The 18,668-nt window shown below is 43.1% G+C and overlaps 1 protein-coding gene across 2 annotated transcripts; it reads right to left on the bottom strand.

Annotated features, from left to right (window-relative positions):
* Positions 1 to 15,916: 15,916 nt before the first annotated feature.
* Positions 15,917 to 18,459, bottom strand: SIX6 (SIX homeobox 6). Of its 2 annotated transcripts, none has more exons than XM_042989839.1 (2): positions 17,752 to 18,459; positions 15,917 to 16,628 (listed from the first exon to the last, which is right to left on the bottom strand). In XM_042989839.1, exons 1-2 carry the CDS (start codon positions 18,321 to 18,323, stop codon positions 16,460 to 16,462), a joined length of 741 nt encoding a protein of 246 aa, XP_042845773.1. In that variant the 5' UTR covers positions 18,324 to 18,459; the 3' UTR covers positions 15,917 to 16,459. The 2 variants fall into 2 exon arrangements, 1 of the variants encoding a protein (XP_042845773.1); XR_006218886.1 differs by lacking the exon at positions 17,752 to 18,459 and adding an exon at positions 16,749 to 16,838 and having other exon boundaries at positions 16,537 to 16,628.
* Between the last annotated feature and the right edge of the window lie 209 nt (positions 18,460 to 18,668).

Genomic DNA, 18,668 nt, shown 5'->3' with positions numbered 1-18,668 from the left:
GTGGATAGGATAGGAAATGAATACACAGACTAGCATGAGTGAAGTAAAGACTGAGGTAAAGTACAGAGGCTAGGAATGTGGGCAGATTATCAAGATAAGTATTTAAGGCACTAGAACCAGAGAGAAGGCAAGGGCTTGGTTTTGGAAGCACGGTTAAACTCAAGGTATCAAATCTGAGGTATAAGATGGAAAACAGGCTGCCTTGATGTCGATTCCCTTAGTGCTGAACAAGAGCTCTTCAGAGCCCATGCTGGAGGGAGCAGAAGTTGGGGGACTTGAGACAATGGAAGGAGTAAAGCCACAGGTCCCCCACTAAAAGGCCCCAGGTACAAAGGATGAATGTATTGACAGAAAATCAGACAAGTTAATTCAGTTGGAGAAAGTTCCTTGGCTTTTATGTGTAGCTCTTTACTGTGATTTTATAATTATTGATTAATGCATCAGCTGAGAAATGTGTTCTCTCCACTAGAGTAGTAGTGATACTAGGTAAACAGATTTGTAACCCAAGTCTGTATGATTGCCCAGAGATTCTGCAAACAGGAGGAGTAGACAGTCTATTGAATCTGACATACTTAATTTGAACTGTAGTATTTTCTCTTGGCCTGCTAGTTAGCTGCAAAAGACGTTCCGTAAGATACAAATTGAAAGGCTTACTAAATTTTAACTTCTTTGGATTTATTTCTTACAAGAATAAGGCTTTGGATCAAAGGAAGAAATCTGATTGGCAATCTATCTAGAATATAATCCAAAAACCAGAAATGATAGATATTTGTCTTCAAAATTCAGTAATTTCTATACCAAAAATTTATAGAGCAAAGAAATTCTCTAAGAGTATATAGGAAAGTGTGAGGACTTTAAACTTTAAAGGGATACTTGTTTTCTTTTCCAATTCCACCTTCAAAATACCTGCCAATGCTTTCACTCTGCACGTATTCACCCTTTCTCTCCAATTAGTCAATAGTGAGTGTAGCAGTAAGCTCCCTTTGGAAGTCCTTGGAACTTTCTCTGAGATGGGGAAGGTCCCCAGGACTTCTCTCAAATTCCAACATGACATAATGAGGGGGAAAAGGAACCAGAAATAAATGTGTAAAATGCATCTTGGGGTGCCTGGGTGGCTCAGTTAGTTAAGCATCCAACTTCAGCTCAGGTCATGATCTCGTGGTCTGTGAGTTCGAGCCCCACATCAGACTGTGCTGACAGCTCAGAACCTGGAGCCTGCTTTGAATTCTGTGTCACCCTCTCTCTCTGCCCATCCCCTACTCTCACTCTCTCTCTAAAAAAGAAATAAACATTAAAAAATTTTAAAAATTTAAACTATAACAAATAGTCATGCAGCTTTGATATCCTTGGATAACTGCTAAACCCCTTTTATAGAAGGGGGAGAACAAAAGAATCTATGCAGAAGGCAATAGCAGTCACAGAAGTTTAAGAAGTAACTCAGAGACAACATGTATATTTTGTGGCAGAGGTTCAAGAGTAAGAAACTACATTTTAAAGAATTCTGAAAAACATTGATTAGGGAATGCCTTATTAACAAGTAGATATAAATTAAAAACCAGAATGTCCCTGGTGATTCATAGTGACTCAGCTAAGGTAATTTGGTAATCCTAACACAGGATATGTTTTGAAGGCCTCTTCAGGTGTGGGGGGGGCGGTGTGGAGATGAAAGAGGAAATCAATTTAATGTTTTTCATTGAGAGAATTAAAATTATGCAAAATTATTTTTTTTTTGCAGTTTGATTCATCAAATGAATAAGCACATGTCTATTTGACACTCTATCACTCCCACCTGAAAGCACAAACATGCTGAAGCCTTCTTAATTGACTCCAGAAAGCTGATGGTATCCTTTTTACTTTTTATAATAACTTTAGAAAATGTGCAAAAATAGTGCAAAGATTTCATATATATGCTTCACCCAGTTTTCCCTAATGTTAACTATTTACTTAACCATTGTACAATGGAAAAACCAGGCTTAACTTTGGCACACTGTTATTAACTAAATTATGGGCTCTGATAATAGTCACTTCTAGTAGCACTTGAATTTCCTGCTTTACATTTCCTGTTATCCCCTAACTCTTAAGTAAAATTTTATTCAGAAGTTGTGGCTTCACATTAGCTATGCTTCAGGGATTTTAGTGGGGAGTCTGTCCTACATGGATGGAGGTGAAAAAGGGAGAACAGAATCTTCTTCGTTGAAGCCAGAGAAGTTACAGTGAAAGGATCATAGGCAGAGACAGCTGTACCTACTGGCGATGTAGTCTCATATATCAGCAAGAGTGTGGTATCAAGACAAGGTGGTCATAGAAGAAAAACATAAAAACACTTGTAACACAATATGTGGAACTTTCTTCAACCAAGGTAGCTTACTTCAACCAAGCCAACTGAGTCCACTGTAATTTCCACTGTATTTAGTGGAAGTGTGACCTGTGATCCTGTGACCTTATTTTGTAGTTACATGTTCTTAAAGCCTAGAAGTTTGGGAGAGACCTATTAAAGTTTATCTTGCCAGTTTTGACCCATCATTCCAGTTTAGTGGGATCATCTTGAATTTTGTTTCTATCATCCGTCATATTAATTATTATTTTTAGTTATAATTCTGTACCTTTAAAAAACATGACGCTTTTTTTAACCTTCATCTAAGTCCAGAATAAAAATGTTGACTTAAGATGGTGACTTGTAAGGGCACCTGGGTGACTCAGTCGGTTAAGCCTCCAACTCTTGGTTTCAGCTCAGGTCATGATCTCGCAGTTTTGTGAGTTCAAGCCCCACATCAGGCTCTGTGCTGGCAACACGGAGCCTGCTTGGGATTCTCTTTCTCCCTCTCTATCTGCCCCTCCCCTACCCATGCTGTCTTTCTCTCAAAAATAAATAAACCTTAAAAAATTGTTTTAAAATAAATTATAAATAAATAAATAAATAAATAAATAAATAAATAAATAAGGTAACTTGTGGCACTGCACTGTGGTCTTCTCTGAAGCTAGAGAACTAATGGCTCAATTTACGGTTTCTAAAATCTACCCTTTTTCCTCTTTCTGAGCTAAGGAGATTATCTTCCCATTCCAGGATTCTGGCATTTCTCCCATTGTCCATTGATTCTCTAAGATTTCTGGACTCAGACACTACCTCAATACTTTCTTTCCAGGTCCAAGAATATAATTCATTGGGGCACCTTACTGGCTCAGTTGGTACAGCATGCAACTCTTGACCTCTGGATTGAAAGTTCAAGTCTCACATGGGGTGTAGACAGTACTTAAAAAAAAATAGCAAAATCTTAAAAAATATAATGTAATTCATTAAGGTTTAAAAATCTGAAGTTGTTTAATGTGGCTAAGTTTCCCTTTCTGATCTCTACCTATCAGATAGTCATTTACCAATAATTATTTAAACTGTCAAAAGATTAAGAGATTTTTATTGTGAGTGGAAAGAGGCAAATGCCTTGCACATATTATGTACTCAATATATGCTGAATGAATGGACAGATGATTACAGGATGATTGAATGAATGAATGGATTTCTGGCCAGTTTGCTAATCTGTAACAGTGATACCATTGGGGTGTTGAAAGTAAAAATACTTCTTCATGAGAAAAAGTGCTTCTTCATGAGAGAGAATAATAAATTACTAGTTAAGATGCTATAAATCAATCAAAAACCAATGTTAACTAACTAGAATTTAAATAAAAATTTAAAAAGAAAAAAAAACCCAAGCTGCTTCCTTTAGCTAATAGGAATACTATTTTAGCTGATTATAAATTAGTATCTAAGTAGAAAATGTGTCAAAAGACCTGACTTTCAACTTTTAAATTAGTAGAACAAGGTTAAGACTTTTTTTTTTTTTTTTGGTCTGTAAACCTATGTAATTTTATTGCTTTTTTTAACATCACAGTGGTTTATATAACTTCATTTAGGTCACAAAATCTTTCAAGATTTGAGAGTTCATAATTGAAAACAAAATAAAAGTATGCTTGGAAGAAAAGACTGGAGATGACTAGACAAAATCTCTAAGGTCACTTTCTTTCTTTTTTTTTTTTTTTCAATATATGAAGGTTATTGTCACATTGGTTTCCATACAACACCCAGTGCTCATCCCAAAAGGTGCCCTCCTCAATACCCATCACCCACCCACCCTCCCCTCCCTCCCACCCCCCATCAACCCTCAGTTTGTTCTCAGTTTTTAAGAGTCTCTTATGCTTTGGCTCTCTTCCACTCTAACCTCTTTTTTTTTCCCTTCCCCTCCCCCATGGGTTTCTGTTAAGTTTCTCAGGATCCACATAAGAGTGAAACCATATGGTATCTGTCTTTCTCTGTATGACTTATTTCACTTAGCATCACACTCTCCAGTTCCATCCATGTTGCTACAAAGGGCCATATTTCATTCTTTCTCATTGCCACATAGTACTCCATTGTGTATATAAACCATAATTTTTTTATCCATTCATCAGTTGATGGACATTTAGGCTCTTTCCATAATTTGGCTATTGTTGAAAGTACTGCTATAAACATTGGGGTACAAGTGCCCCTATGCATCAGTACTCCTGTATCCCTTGGGTAAATTCCTAGCAGTGCTATTGCTGGGTCATAGGGTAGGTCTATTTTTAATTTTCTGAGGAACCTCCACACTGTTTTCCAGAGTGGCTGTACCAGTTTGCATTCCCACCAACAGTGCAAGAGGGTTCCCATTTCTCCACATCCTCTCCAGCATCTATAGTCTCCTGATTTGTTCATTTTGGCCACTCTGACTGGCGTGAGGTGATATCTGAGTGTGGTTTTGATTTGTATTTCCCTGATGAGGAGTGACGTTGAGCATCTTTTCATGTGCCTGTTGGCCATCCGGATGTCTCCTTTAGAGAAGTGTCTATTCATGTTTTCTGCCCATTTCTTCACTGGGTTATTTGTTTTTCGGGTGTGGAGTTTGGTGACATCTTTATAGATTTTGGATACTAGCCTCTAAGGTCACTTTCAATGAAACATTTTACATCTTTTTAAAATCAGCTTTGGGGCGCCTGGGTGGCTCAGTCGGTTGAGCGTCCGACTTCGGCCCAGGTCATGATCTCACGTCCGTGAGTTCGAGCCCCGCGTCAGGCTCTGTGCTGACAGTGCAGAGCCTGGAGCCTGTTTCAGATTCTGTGTCTCCCTCTCTCTCTCTGACCCTCCCCCATTCATGCTCTGTCTGTCTCTGTCTCAAAAATAAATAAACGTTAAAAAAAATAAAAAAATAAATAAATAAAATAAATAAATAAAATAAAATCAGCTTTATTGAGGTATAATTTACATACAACAAAATTCACTGATCTGAAAGTGTAAATTTCAGTAAGTTCTAAGAGGACCTTTTTCTTTTTAACTGGAAAGAAAATCACTAATTAGTAGATGGAGAATTCTGATTTCTGTTATCCTTTTTTTAAAAAAAATATGAAACAATATTATTTGAATCCTTTGAATTTAGCTTCAACATTAATGTCACTATCATTACCAGGGCTATTTACTCCATTTTTTGAGATCTCTAACAGAATTTTCCAGACCACATCATTTTCATTTCTATACAAATTATTTGAGCTATTTCACTTTTTAAAAAAGACCATCGTGCTATCACTACATGCACATTACATTAGGAAGGTAGGTTTTTGCTTTCCTCTTCTAGGTTGCTAATCTCTACAACAAAACATTTTTATTTAGTTATTATTATTCACTTAGTTTTAACTTAGCTTTTGAATAGGCAATGATTCACATGGTTAAGCAAATTAAAATATACAAAGTATACAGTGAAAAGCCTCTCTTCCACCTCTGTCCCCATCTGCTCAGTTGCTCCTCCAGACTTGAACTTGAAACTACTGTTTATAGTTTCTTGTGTATTATTCCAGGGTTTATGTATTCAGATATAAGTAAATATAAACTTATAGGTCTCATTTCCCACATTTTGAAGAACTTGTACCTTTAACATTCACCATCTTCCCTAGCAATCAGTGGGCCCTTCCTTCTTTTATTTTTCTTTTAGGAAAAAAAGGCCATTTTTATAGAACTTCAGATTATTCACACTAAAGTTTCCTAAAATTAAACATAAAGATTCTAGGTATCCTTTAGTTATTTTCATTCATCCATTTGATTCATTCATTCTGCAAAAATCTATTGATTTGTTTGCTGTGTCAAAGATCCTGCACTCAGTTCTTAGAGGATTACAAAGATTATGGATCTTGCCCTGGAAGAACATGTAGTATAGTAATAGATATAAGACATGAAGCTAAATTAACTATGATAGATGCATAAAATGGCACAGCAGTTCAAAGAAAGGAGAGATTAGTTAAATCCTATGGATCAAGGAAGACCCTCCCATTTTCCTGGGAGGAAAATGACCTTTGAGCTGAGCCATGAAACTTGGATCTAGGTACCTATGGAGATGGGATGATGAAAAAGGAAAACATTCTATGATATATCTCAGCAGTCTTGTTTGGAGAGTGACAGAAACTCAAAGTAGCTTAAAAAAGAAAGAAAAAGTAGGAGGGTACTATATTCACTCCTGTAACCAAAACCAGAATAGACAAGACTGGAGCTACCTTTAGTGTCAATAGCATACAAAGACTTTATCAGCATTAGCCTTTTCTGTCTCTCCTTCCTCCATTCTGCCTCTTCTCCTAACAGGCTCCTTCTTGTAACAGGTGACATGATTGTCAATAACTTTGGCATCATATTCTTAACTGCTTTCAACCAAGAGTAAAGAGAGAGTTACTTCTCTGCTTCCAACTCAGAAATTTTGGAAAGACTGGCCCAGTTTGCTGATTATACTCTGCTGTGAGTTGGGAAGGCAGGTACTATGTTTGCCAGCCCCGCTGGAAACATCAAATTGGGAAGAGCAGTTCCTAAGAGTGCTGCTATCAGAAGGTAGGAAGGGGTGCAGGGGAGGCACAAAGTATGGAGGTCTACTTACGCCTGCAGAATGAACAAAAGCAAGAAGGCAGCAAATTGCAGGCCACGATGTGAATATGGTGAGAAGCTCAGAAGTGAGGCATTTGTTGTGAAAAATTTAGGAGGTACTCTCAGATGCCACCCCTAAACCTGTAGAACTCTGAGGGGGTACGGTGGGGGAGAGGGGGGAGAGGGAGGAAAGGGGAGGGGGAGGGGGAGAAGGAGAGGGAGGGAGGGGGGAGGGGGGGGAAGAGAGAGAGAAGGACCTCCTTAAATGTTACACCTTAGGCAACTTGCTTGCTTCAACATAATTTTGGCCCTGTTTAGAAGGAAGGGGTGCTCAACACTGTTGAAGATCAACAGGCTGAGTAGTTGAGGACCCAGTAGAGTGACCTTTGAGGGGACAGTTATGATGGAATAATGCCAGTAAAAGCCAGATTGCAAGAAGTTAAGAAGTATCTAGTGAAGAAATGGAGGCAAAGAATGTAGACTACTCTTTCCTCTCTTACAAAGTTTGGTGGTAGAACGAATGATAGAGAAGGAATTGCAATTTAAAGGGAAAGCTGGAGGCCCAACAAGTTTATTTTACTTTACTCTATTTTTAATATTGGTTCTATTTGACCCAAGAAGCAGTCATCTACTTCCATGGAATGACTTGAAGGATTCCTGGCTCTCTGCCAACCAAAAATAATTTTGTACTAGCTTACTAGTGATGTCTGAATTGTTACCATTAGTGATTTGGGTTTATTGAATTAAAGGATTATCTCCTAGCAGTTAGTAAGTACCCTCCTAGGCCCCCATCTGTAGGTAATTCATTAAGCTTTTAGCAGCTATTTGTATGTCAATGTGAATTGGCTTATCTGATTTTTTGGTAACCACTGAGAATAGATTTTGATCAAGGGAGGGTAGAGAGCACTGAGGGTTTCTGACGGTTTGGGATGTGACACCTGTAAGGAGGCAAAGTGAAAAATCCTCAAAAGGAAAGGTGGGGTTCTAAGGGATAACCTGTCTATCTCACAGTCCTACCCAAGGCCAGCTCTATATCTGTAATCTGAAACTCACTTTCCCTCTATCAATGAAACACCTTTAAAAACAGCTTTTGAGTAAAACTTTGTAAAAACTTTCTGGGGAAATACATATTGTCCTGGATAAAAGAAAACCTGGAGTCAGAAAGCCTGTTCTGAAAGACATGAAGGAAGGTAGGAAGGTAGGAAGGTAGGAAGGAAGGAAGGAAGGAAGGAAGGAAGGAGAAAAGAAAGAAAAAAGAAACAGAAAAAGAAATACTTGGCCTGTGCAGAGGCAGAATTACCTGGAAGCAAGCGACACTAAGGTTACAAGGTACCTTACTTGCACAGACCCCTTCTCAAACGCCCTGGGAGGGATCCTAGCAATATGCTCACATGATCATGCATTTTTGGAAACGTTGCAAAATAGGTAATTTAACTATAATAGACCACTGTCTCTGTGCACTTCTATTTTCCCTTTGTCATTTCCCCTAGTGCTGGGCACCACTGGAGTAACCATTTTTCTATCTGGTAGCTAAAGTGAACTTGAGTTGGGGATACAGTTTGGGTTTAGTGGTACATATTTTACGGTTTGTTGTCATTTCTGTGTATTGTTAGGCTATTGCTAGCTCCTTTGGTGCAGGGATGTCTTGTAGGAATATTCCTACTTCTGTTGTGCTGATTTATGTGTCACAACAGGAATATGTAAGGCCTTTGATTACAAACTGGTTAATGAGTGTTGTCAATGCAAAGGTTACTTAAGATGGGTCACCGTTCAAGGAAACTGAAAATGTCCTCACATCTTATGTTCACATACGAAAGAAACTTCCTAGAGGCTTTCCCAAATTTGATACCAATCTAAAAAATTACATATGGCATTGCCAATAATGAGCTATGAAACTGAAACTTTTCTAAAATCTGAATAATAAAAATATTAAAAACCAACCCATACTAAAGACTAAATTATCTTTCAAGACTGTACTGTAAAATTATTGTCATATATAGAAGCAATCAAAGAACACATAGGAGAAAAAAGTAGGGAAAAAACTATTCTAGAGGTATATGTGACAATTAATAAAATGATTTTGTTATTTGGATTTTGTAATGTGTGTTGTATTTGCTCAGTTTAAAAATTTTATAGTTGTTGTGATTTCTTACGTCCAATTTTGTACTCATAATTTTATATCCTTTACCTTATAGGGCATCCTCCCCTCCAAATTATTTAAACTTCAAGGCCTACAAACTCTGGATTCTTCCCTGGTCCTGTGGCTGAGCAAGTAATGTGAGCCCCGTTTTCTTATCTGGAAGGTAGAAACCATACCTGCTGACTTCCCTCACAGGATTCTTGTGAGGAAGTGAGATGGTGCAGCTGAAGGGACTTCATTATTAGCTATGAAGAGCCACATAAATATAAGTAAAGCAGGATAAATATAAGTAAAGCAGGGTCACTGCTTCTTCCTCAAAAAAAAAAAAAAAATAGACCTTGCACTTTCCCTAAAAGGTTATCTTTTCAGTGATTATACTTACATTTGAGGTTATCCTGAATTGCAGGATAGGCTAAAATCCCTTTGGAGAACTTCATATATAATGATGAGCAGCGCCAACCAGAGTTAAAAGCCTAAGAAAGAGTGATGTTGTATTAGCACAAGTTTACCCATTATCAAGGTTGGGAAACCAACATACTGGGTCTTCCCTGCTAGGGGTGGTGAGCAGAGCTGCTTCTAAAAACAGCATTTAGCATTCAAATTCAATAATATTCCAAATGTGTAGATGACATCTATTAAAACACAATTTTTAAGGGGAGTTGTACACCTTATTTCCGTGGCCTAGCATTTAACCAGGAAAAATGGGAATAGGAGAGTTCCATTCACTGAATACTTATTATATGTGAGGGTCTGGTCTAGGTGCTTTATCGCAAACATTCACCACGTCCCTGGATATTATCAACCTCATATTGTAGAAGTAAAAGTGAAGGCTCAAAGAGTTGAGTGACTTGCCCAAATCCACAGTGATTAGCAAGGTCTCTTTGATCCCACCATTTTAGGCATCAGTCTATTGCTATATGCTATTTACAGTATAGTTTTCCTTTTCCTATTTGCTTGTCTGTTTTAAATTGATGAATCCAGCTCGTAGCATCACATTTGCCTGCAAAAATTATTTTGGAGATCAGATGTCTAGTGTATATGCATACGCTTTTAGTTTAAATGCATACTTTATCATGAATTTATGGAAAGTCAGTATATCCAATGCAATAGAATCTGCCTTAAATGGTACTTAATTTGAATGGACAAATCTTTAATAGGAATCTTAAATATCTGAAAATGTTTGAAATGCATAATAAACTAGTTACCACCAACCAGACTGTTCATGTATCAAATTAATATGCACAGTCTAAACTTAGATATTTGATTTCATGCTAAAAAACTCAGGGCTATTCTCTTCAGTCTGAAAAACATATAGTAAATCAACATTCTGAGGTTGCAGACTGAGAGTGCCAGGCTAAAATGACTTTCCAAGAGGCAGCTGTATCTATATTTTATCAGAACTCAAGATTACACACAGTTCACTTCCTTCTGTCCATTAAAATTTTAAATTCAGATGAGTTTAGCAACCAGTGGATTTTCACAGGGCTTTTGTGATTTAAGATTGTAATGAAAATTCTGTTTTTCACCCCTTAGCCTAAGCATGGAGGTGGAATACCAATCCAAGATCTTAAAATTGGACACTTTGAATTTGTTATTTTGTGTGTTTATGTTTTAATTTGTAGGTCAAGACTAAAGTGGGGGTGGGGGAAGGAGAGAGACAAAGAAAGGAGTTATTTTGTAAGAAGAAACCTTTTTCATAACAGACAAAAATATTAGGAATTATATTTTATAGGGTTCAGAGGGTGTAATAAATAGAATTTTCTAAACCTAAGGAGATGACTCTTACCTTACTGTTTGGGGAAAATGTGTGTGTGAGAAGTTAATTTTCATGTTATGAACTCCAAGCCACAGGGTTCTAAAAAAAACCACACACTTAGAGGGGGTATCATCCCAGAGAACCTGACAAGTAGGTAAGAGCTTGTAACCTGAAGTATTTAAGTGAACTCTGGGTCCAGGTTCTATTTGCCATTTTCGCTGTTCAAATGAACTCAGAACTAGCAGCGCTCCTCCACTAATTCGGGACAGGTTTTAACGAAGATACATTAATTATTTCAGTTTAAAAATATTTATTGAGCACCTACTTCTAGGCCAGCCCTGGGAATATAAAGATGAATAAAATTCAATCCCTGCCCTTAAAGAGCTTACACTCTAGCGGGAGGTGGGGCGGAGGGGTTCAAACATATAGACAAATGCACAAATACATCACAGCAGTTAAAATAGACGTTAGATAAAGTACTGTGAGACCGCTAAAGAGGAAGTAGAGAAGTCTCTGTGGGGAGCCCGCTGAATCAAGAAAGACTCCTGGGAAGTGGGATCGGCTTCCAGGATCGAACGGTTAGCCGTCGAGGTGTCGGGGGCTGCGTTAGGTCGGCAGAGGAAGTGGAAACCGCGCGAGCAGAGGCACACAGCGTGAAACTGCTTGCTGTGCTCTGGGATGGCCCTCACACCTATTTATCTTCGAACCAGGAGAAAAGGAGGGGTGTGGGGAGGAAATCAGTTCGATCCCTGACGCTGGGGTAGGTCTAAAGAGGTTTGGGAATATAAATCCTAGCAGATAGAGAGCTGCCCGGCATGATTCTGGGGAGATTTGTAGGAGCCGAAATGGGAGCGGCCAAGTTTCTGAAAGACCGGGGCTCCGGTGGCAGCGGAGGCCTGCGGAAGTTTGTGCCGCTGCGGGCATTTGGCTCTCAGGACGCTCTGCTGTGGGTCCCCAACCCCGACGGCTGACCCGCGGATCTTCGGGGCTCGCAAAGCCCTCTCGAGGCCTCAGAGCCTGCAGATCCTACTCCCTGAGTATGGAGCCTCTCTGCGCTCCGGTCACCGCTTGGGCAACTCACGCGACTCCGCCGAGAGCCTGCGGTGACAACTGCCGTTCCCTGGTCCGGGGACACCAGGACGCTTACCGCTGCCGGTCGCGGGCGACCCTGCCCGCGCAGCCTCCTCACACGCAAGGCGAACGCGCGCCGCAGCAACCCGCGCAGGCCCAGACCCGCGGCGCATCGTCTTGCACGAGGCTGGCGAACCGCCGTAGCGCCGTCAGAGGCTCGAGGGCGAGCGCGCGCCTTAGTTGCTCCTGTGGCGCGCATTTGTTTATCGCCTCACCTGGGTTTTTAACCCTTCTCCCCCCCCCCCCCCCCCGCCCCTTGATTTTGAGAGGTTTCTCTCCTGGAGCTGTTTTGGGTCAGGCAGTCTAACAACAGGAGTGGCTCCCGGCCTACACGTCTCAGAGCTCCCAGGGCGCTGGACGGAAAAGGTGGGTGTGTGGAGTTGTCACCTCACGGAGTCGCGATTCGAACCCTGGCGGAGGGAATCACCTTCCCGGTACTGGGGACGCACTATGGAATTCTCCCGGGGAAAAAAGTTCGTGCAGACCTCCTCTCTCAGGCCTGCCTTCCCTAGGGGACCCACGCACCCGCCGCCCCTGCCGCCATTTCCCAGCAGGCCTCCAGGGGGCCTCCCGGCCGCGGCCTTCCTGCCGGCCGCTCCGGGCCCCCGCGCGGGGTGGGACGCGCCTCGGCGCCCGGGCCAGTGTGCGAACAATGACCCCTTCTCCCCTCACCGCCGCCTCTTCCCCGACACCGCCCCCCTCGCACCCCCAGGCAAACCTATTAGCCATTCAGGCCGACAAAACCCCGCGGCCCCGCGCATTGTCCCGCGGAGCTCCCGGCCACCGTCATTAGCCCTGATTACGCTGAGCCGCCTGACAGCCCTGCGGGCCGCTCGGCAGACCCCCCATTCACTGCCGCCCCCGGGCCCCGCCTCACAATAGGAGCGGAAATCGTCCGCGCTCCCGCGTCCCGGCTGAATAGAGCAAAAAAGCTGCTTCTCTTCTCCTCCCGCCCCATTCACGTTCTCTTTGGATACAATATTTTTTTCCTTTTTGTTAAAATTAGGGAGAGAGAACGGGGTCAAGGAAGATTTTGATTGAGCTCTTTGCCTGTCATTTGTTTAATGTAAACAAAGAGCAAGTCCTCCCCCACCCCAGCCTCTCATCCCCTCCCTCCCGGATTTTTATAAACAAACTGGAGGAGGGAAAGGGGCGGGGGGGGGTGGCGAGCGCGGCGGGTGGAAGAGGAGTGGGTCATTAAAGTGGAGGAGAGAGGAACTGCGGCATTTGGGGAGCGGGAGCCATCGCGCTTTTGGTGGAACTGGCGGGTGGTTGAAATATTTATAACCGATAAAGGGGCCTGAGTTGGTTAAATCCTCACATTGGTCAGATCCGTTGAATTGTTAGAATGCAGCTTCTTTCCACTCTGCTGGAGTAATTGCTTTTTGGGAAATTGTTACAGGAAATAAATTTCATGAGAAGACAGAAAGGAAACCCATCAAATGGAGATTTCTCCAAATTCGGAAACTTTCAGCATTGCTACTACCTGGAATTAAACACAAACAAACCAACCAACAAACAAACAAAACCTTTCTAGACTAGGATAAAACTGATATGGGGAGAAAAAATCTTAGAAAAAGAATTTTTAGGATACCTGCCCATGGGAATTTTTGGACCAATTAACATAAATATCTGTGTCATGATTTGGAACAATTTCCAACACATGATCATCAAAGAATTGACTACTCACAAGAGCAGTTAAGTGCCACCAGGTTTCAGATAAACGTTTTAAAAATAAAGTAATGTGTCACCCCTTAAGATTCTAACATGAAATTAGATAAATGAACCTACAGATTGGTGAAACAGAATAGCTACTTTATAATGTAATCCTTAGGCAACATGTTACTTTAAGCAAATTAGGTGTACTTTAAAGGCTTTCACCAAAGCAGGAAAAAAAGCCCTCCATAACTGTTTGGTTTTGTCTTTTTTGTCAAGCCGTAAATGTTATTTAAAAATTATTTGTAAAGAGAAAGCTTAGCTCTTATCAGTGTTACCCTTTTTTTTCTTGAGAATGCGGAATGGACATTTTCTTCTGCTTTTAGGCATCATTTGAACTGGTTGAGTAGGATGGGATTTTTAGAATCTCAAATGCCTCTACATCATTTACTAATTTGTCCTTTCCCTTCCTTCTTGTACCTGGAAACATCAGTTTAAGAGAGAAAATTTGCTATTTTCTCCAAATGCTGGTCTGGGCAGCTCCTTTGTTAGCGTCTGGAGGGTCTGGGAAACAAGAATGGAAGTCTCTTGATATTTCATTGAAGCACAATACTCCTTTGCAGATTCAGGACTACAGTGAAACAAGGCAAGCACCTATAGGGCAAAATTTAAAACAGCTCTCATTCCTAGATGCCTTGCACTTGCTGTACTTGCTTGACCTTGAGAGTGAATGCCTCCTTAAATTTTGTACTCTAGGTGCTTCCATTGCCTCATAGGAGTCCTGGCCTTGCTCCTTGGCATTCAAGGAACTAGGTGGGGAGGGAGGGCATTCTAGAAAACAAGAGTCTTCAGGAAGCTCTACCATGCTAGCCTTTCTGGACCCACAGAAGGGCATTTGCTTGCCTTCCCGAAGAACGCCATCTTGATCACAAAGATATCCCCACTCCTTCCATCTAGAGCTCTTGTGCAAGAGAGTTTTGGTTGTTAACAATTCTCTGGATAAGGGCCCCAGTATACAATGACAACAATTTATAAAACCCAAATGAAGCCAAATTTGGTTAAGTGATTTAGAAACCAAAAATCAACCCTTTTTCATGTCTTTGGTTTCTCTCATATCTCTTGTCATATGACTGCTTTTTGTCTTCCATGGCTTCACTTATTTTATCTTATTTGTTTGTTTGTTTGTTTATTTATTTAGGTTTGGACATTGGCACTTCTACCCAAATAAGTTAGTAGGCTTCTGAACCAGAGGACATCTGCTAAGGACAGAGAGGTAAATTGAAAAGAGTCCTGTGTGTGTGTGTGTGTGTGTGTGTCTGTGTGTGTGTGTGTGTGTGTCAGGAGGAGCTCAAGGAGAGAAGTTCAGCTTAAGTGATTTAAAGATCAATGTCAAATTTTATAATATGCAACCCATTTCACTAGGAAAAAAAGCTTAAGAGACTCTGGATAACATTTACTTTTTTAGTGCAAGGACATTGTTTAGTTTTCTTTTTTTGGTATGTGTGTGTGCCTGCACAAGTTAAATCTAAGAATATTTGATAGTTTTAATCGAGGCCATTGAAGGACAAGGAAGCTCTAGATGACTTATTTCATGTTTGATACAGAGATCAGATTTTTAAAATGCCATCCTCTGCAGCCTCTATTTCACCTCAATATGTGACATAACATCCTTTCCTTCATCTAAGTATCCTTTTTGTGGCAAATAATGTTTGATAAAAACCTTCTCTGCAGCAAGATGTTCATTTAGTTATTAAAACTTCTCCTATCTTTTGTCTTATTTTAATATGAGTTTAATCCTAAATGTAGTATATATCCACTTTAGCATGATCGGGGGGTGCCTATTTTGTATGGGAGAGGGCCTAAAAGGAGATGGAAAACCTTTCTAATTGCAGAGCCTGTGTCAGAATAGTCTTGCATTTTTATAAAATAGGACTCACGACTGAGTCCCAGAGTTTAGCTTCTTAAATTATTCCTGAAAGCCACTAACATTTCATAAAAGTGAGTGTCAGGTGGACAAGCCATAGTAAACCGTGCTTGGGGATGTGTGGAGTTGCCTTATAGGGGATGCTCATGTTGCCAACTTCTGGGTTTAAATATATGCTACATATGCACATGTACATATATACATACAAATATACAATTTGTTGGGCAGGTGGTTATGAATCTACCATGGGCCACTTAAAAAATATACCAGGAGACGTCAGAGAAAGCAAAAGGTATAGAGAAGACTCTCCGGAGACTATTTGTACAAGGGCCCCCTGCTTACCTGGTGAAATGTTTTGTTTTGTTTTGTTTTGTTTTTTTAAGAATCTGAGAGCAGCCCACTTAATTAAGAAAGGTTGATCACCAGGTTTTTATTGTTTGGCTTCTTCACACAGAACCCCTCTGTTCGAAACCCTGCGCCTTTAGAAACAGCAAGTTCCCAAGATACAGAGAAACCTACCACGGTAGTCTCTTAAATAAGTAAATAAACAGCATATATATGTTTTGTTTTGTTTTTTTAAAACTTCAAAGCAAAAGTTATACATATATAACAGCGTCCTTTCGACGTGAAATACCCACGGGAGATTCAGGACAGGCGCTCAGCGGTGCAGTTTGGGTTCCGGAGGCATCTCTGCAGTAAAATTCTTGGGAAAAAGCAAAGCAAGGAGAACGTGGCGCTGGGTTGAGCCTCACCGCGGGCCCCTTTAATACCGGCCGGAGGGCGCCAGTGGAGCCAGGCCGGGCGGAAACGCGCAACCCGAGCCCCGCGGGTCCCTGGCCACCTGGTTTCGGAAGCGCTGGGTTTGCGTGGTCTCTCATCCTCCCTTACTATTTCATTTTGTGTTGTTTTAATAGTGGATTCTGTTTCCGAGTGTGCTGGATGGGCAGCTCAGATGTCGCACTCGCTGTCGCTGGACGTGATGGAGATGGCCGAAGTGGCGGCCTTGCTGGAGAGGCTGGCGGCCGGGCTGGCTGCGGCGCCCAGCACCTCGGGCATGCCCTCTTCCTCAGCCCTTAGAGCCCGCCCGGAGCCCTGCGACATGACCTGCTGCTGGAGTCTATGGGAAGGAAAGAGACACCAGTCACAGCGCGTAACATAGCCTCCCCTTGCGCCCCCTGCGCCCCCCTCCCCCGCTTTGCATCCCTTAAGCCCAGAGGCTAGCGGATCTCCCACAGACCCCGGCAGTTAAAGTAGGAAAAGTGAGGCAACGGAAGCCAGGAAGGATTCCACAGCTGGCCGCCTCTCCAAGTAGCCCAGCAGTTGTCCCATCCTTCTTCTGAATCCTTTCTGGGCTCCCCATCTGAGATGCTGGGCTCACAGGGTCGTTCGCGGTTGTTGGCCGCCTTTGTGAGATTTACAATACTGTCAAGATAAATGAGGTGTGGGTGACAAAGGCATATCGGGCTCCGGGATAGGGAACCCATTTCCCATCGTGCGTCTCCTCCAGGCGCACGCTCCTGTCAGTGCCCTACAGTAAGCCGGTCGGACCAAAGCTAAAGGCAAAAAGGGCTGTCTGAGGATTGCATGGAGCATTTGGTCCTGGGAGATGAGGCTGGGTTCTTGGACAAAATGTTTGGCTAATGTAGAGCCACACGCTGAGGAAGCGACAAACCTCAACTGACTATAGTTTGCTATTTTGAGGAAGAGTCGTCCACGCGGAAAAAGAACTCATCTTTCATCCAGAAGTCTATCGAAAATTATTTTCAAAGCATTAGAGGACGCATCTGGGCTTTTAAAACGACAACACTGACCTGCCACATTGCTAATAAGTCAGGCTTCGCTTAATAGGAGCCTGGGCCCAGGCTGACAAGAATTAGCTTTGGGCCTTGGGGGTCCCTAAATGTTGCTGGAATTTTAATGTTTACACATTTTAATGTTTAATCTTTCCTCTTTTCAATGCAGCCTTGGTTTTATGACTGGAACCAGTGGCTGGGGCGACCCCCTAAGTTCCAAGAATGAGGGAGAGAATGGAGAACCAAGAGCCCGGAAGGAACTCCCCCCGCCCCCCGCCCCCCCTTACCCGCCCAGGATCCCAGAACGCAGTGGGCTCATAACTGAAGACAGGCTGAGCTCTCAACTCCTTAGGATCCAAGTTGCTGGGCCCTGGGAAAGGGCCCCTGGGGCGCCTTCGCCCGACCCACCAGGGTGAGCGCAAGGAGCGTAGGCCTCTAGGTACCGACCTGTTCTTGGCTGCAGCCGCCCGGTCCCTTTGTCGGCGGTTTTTGAACCAGTTGCCCACCTGCGTAGGGGTCAGTCCGGTTGCCTGGGCGAGCTCACGCTTTTTGCTGGGGTTAGGGTATGGGTCCTGCAGATACCATTCCCGTAGCAGATGCCTCGTGCGCTCCTTGAAGCAGTGTGTCTTCTGTTCGCCGTCCCAAATGGTGCGCGGCAGCGGGAACTTCTTCCTCACGCGGTACTTGTCCACCGGCCCCAGGGGCCGTCCACGCAGCTTCTCAGCCTCCTGGTAATGCGCTTCGAGCCACAGCGCCTGCAGCTTGGCGTGCGACTCCTTGGTGAACTTGTGGTTTTCCAGGATATGATAGAGCTCGCGGTAGTTGCCGCCGTGAAAGGCCACGATGGCTCGCGCGCGCAGCACCGATTCATTCTTGTTGAGGGCCTCACAGGCCGCAGGGGCCACGGGCAGCGACCAGAGGAAGCGACCCAGGCGCTCTACGTCGCCGCTCTCCTCCAGAGTCTCGCATACCCCGGCCACTTGCTGGGGACTGAAATTCAAGATGGGCAACTGGAACATCGAGGCAGCGCCGACTGCAGCGGGGGCGCGGAGAGCGGAACCGGACACGCAGCAGATGTCGGCGGGCCTGGCGGGGTGCGCCAGGCTCTCCTCGGTGAAGCGGCTTAGGGCAGCCGGGACGCACGACCCGGGCAGCGCGGCGGCGCAAAGGCTGGGAGCGAGCGAGCAGGAGGGATTGGAGGAGGTGCCGGCCCCGCCGCCCGGGTTCGGCTCGGCTCCGTTAGGGCACGCAGGCCGGCGAACTGGCGCCGCTACTGGAATGGGCGGATTGGCGGTGCGGGCGCCATGGAGACCCCCTGTCAGTCACTGGCTCTCTCTGCCAATCAAGACTGCGACCAGCGCGCC

Source organism: Panthera tigris, chromosome B3 (assembly GCF_018350195.1).
Source record: "Panthera tigris isolate Pti1 chromosome B3, P.tigris_Pti1_mat1.1, whole genome shotgun sequence".
In the NCBI taxonomy this organism is placed as follows: Eukaryota; Metazoa; Chordata; class Mammalia; order Carnivora; family Felidae; genus Panthera; species Panthera tigris.
Note: the sequence above shows the minus strand (reverse complement) of the source record. Positions and strands in the feature narration are given on the sequence as shown.

What these genes read in the sequence shown, in the direction of transcription:
- SIX6 (XM_042989839.1), bottom strand. Translation starts at nt 18,323, where the DNA reads ATGTTCCAGTTGCCCATCTTGAATTTCAGTCCCCAGCAAGTGGCCGGG. An exon ending in GCGGCTGCAGCCAAGAACAG is followed by an intron (nt 16,629 to 17,751) that starts GTCGGTACCTAG and finishes TCCTTCCCATAG; the next exon opens with ACTCCAGCAGCAGGTCATGT.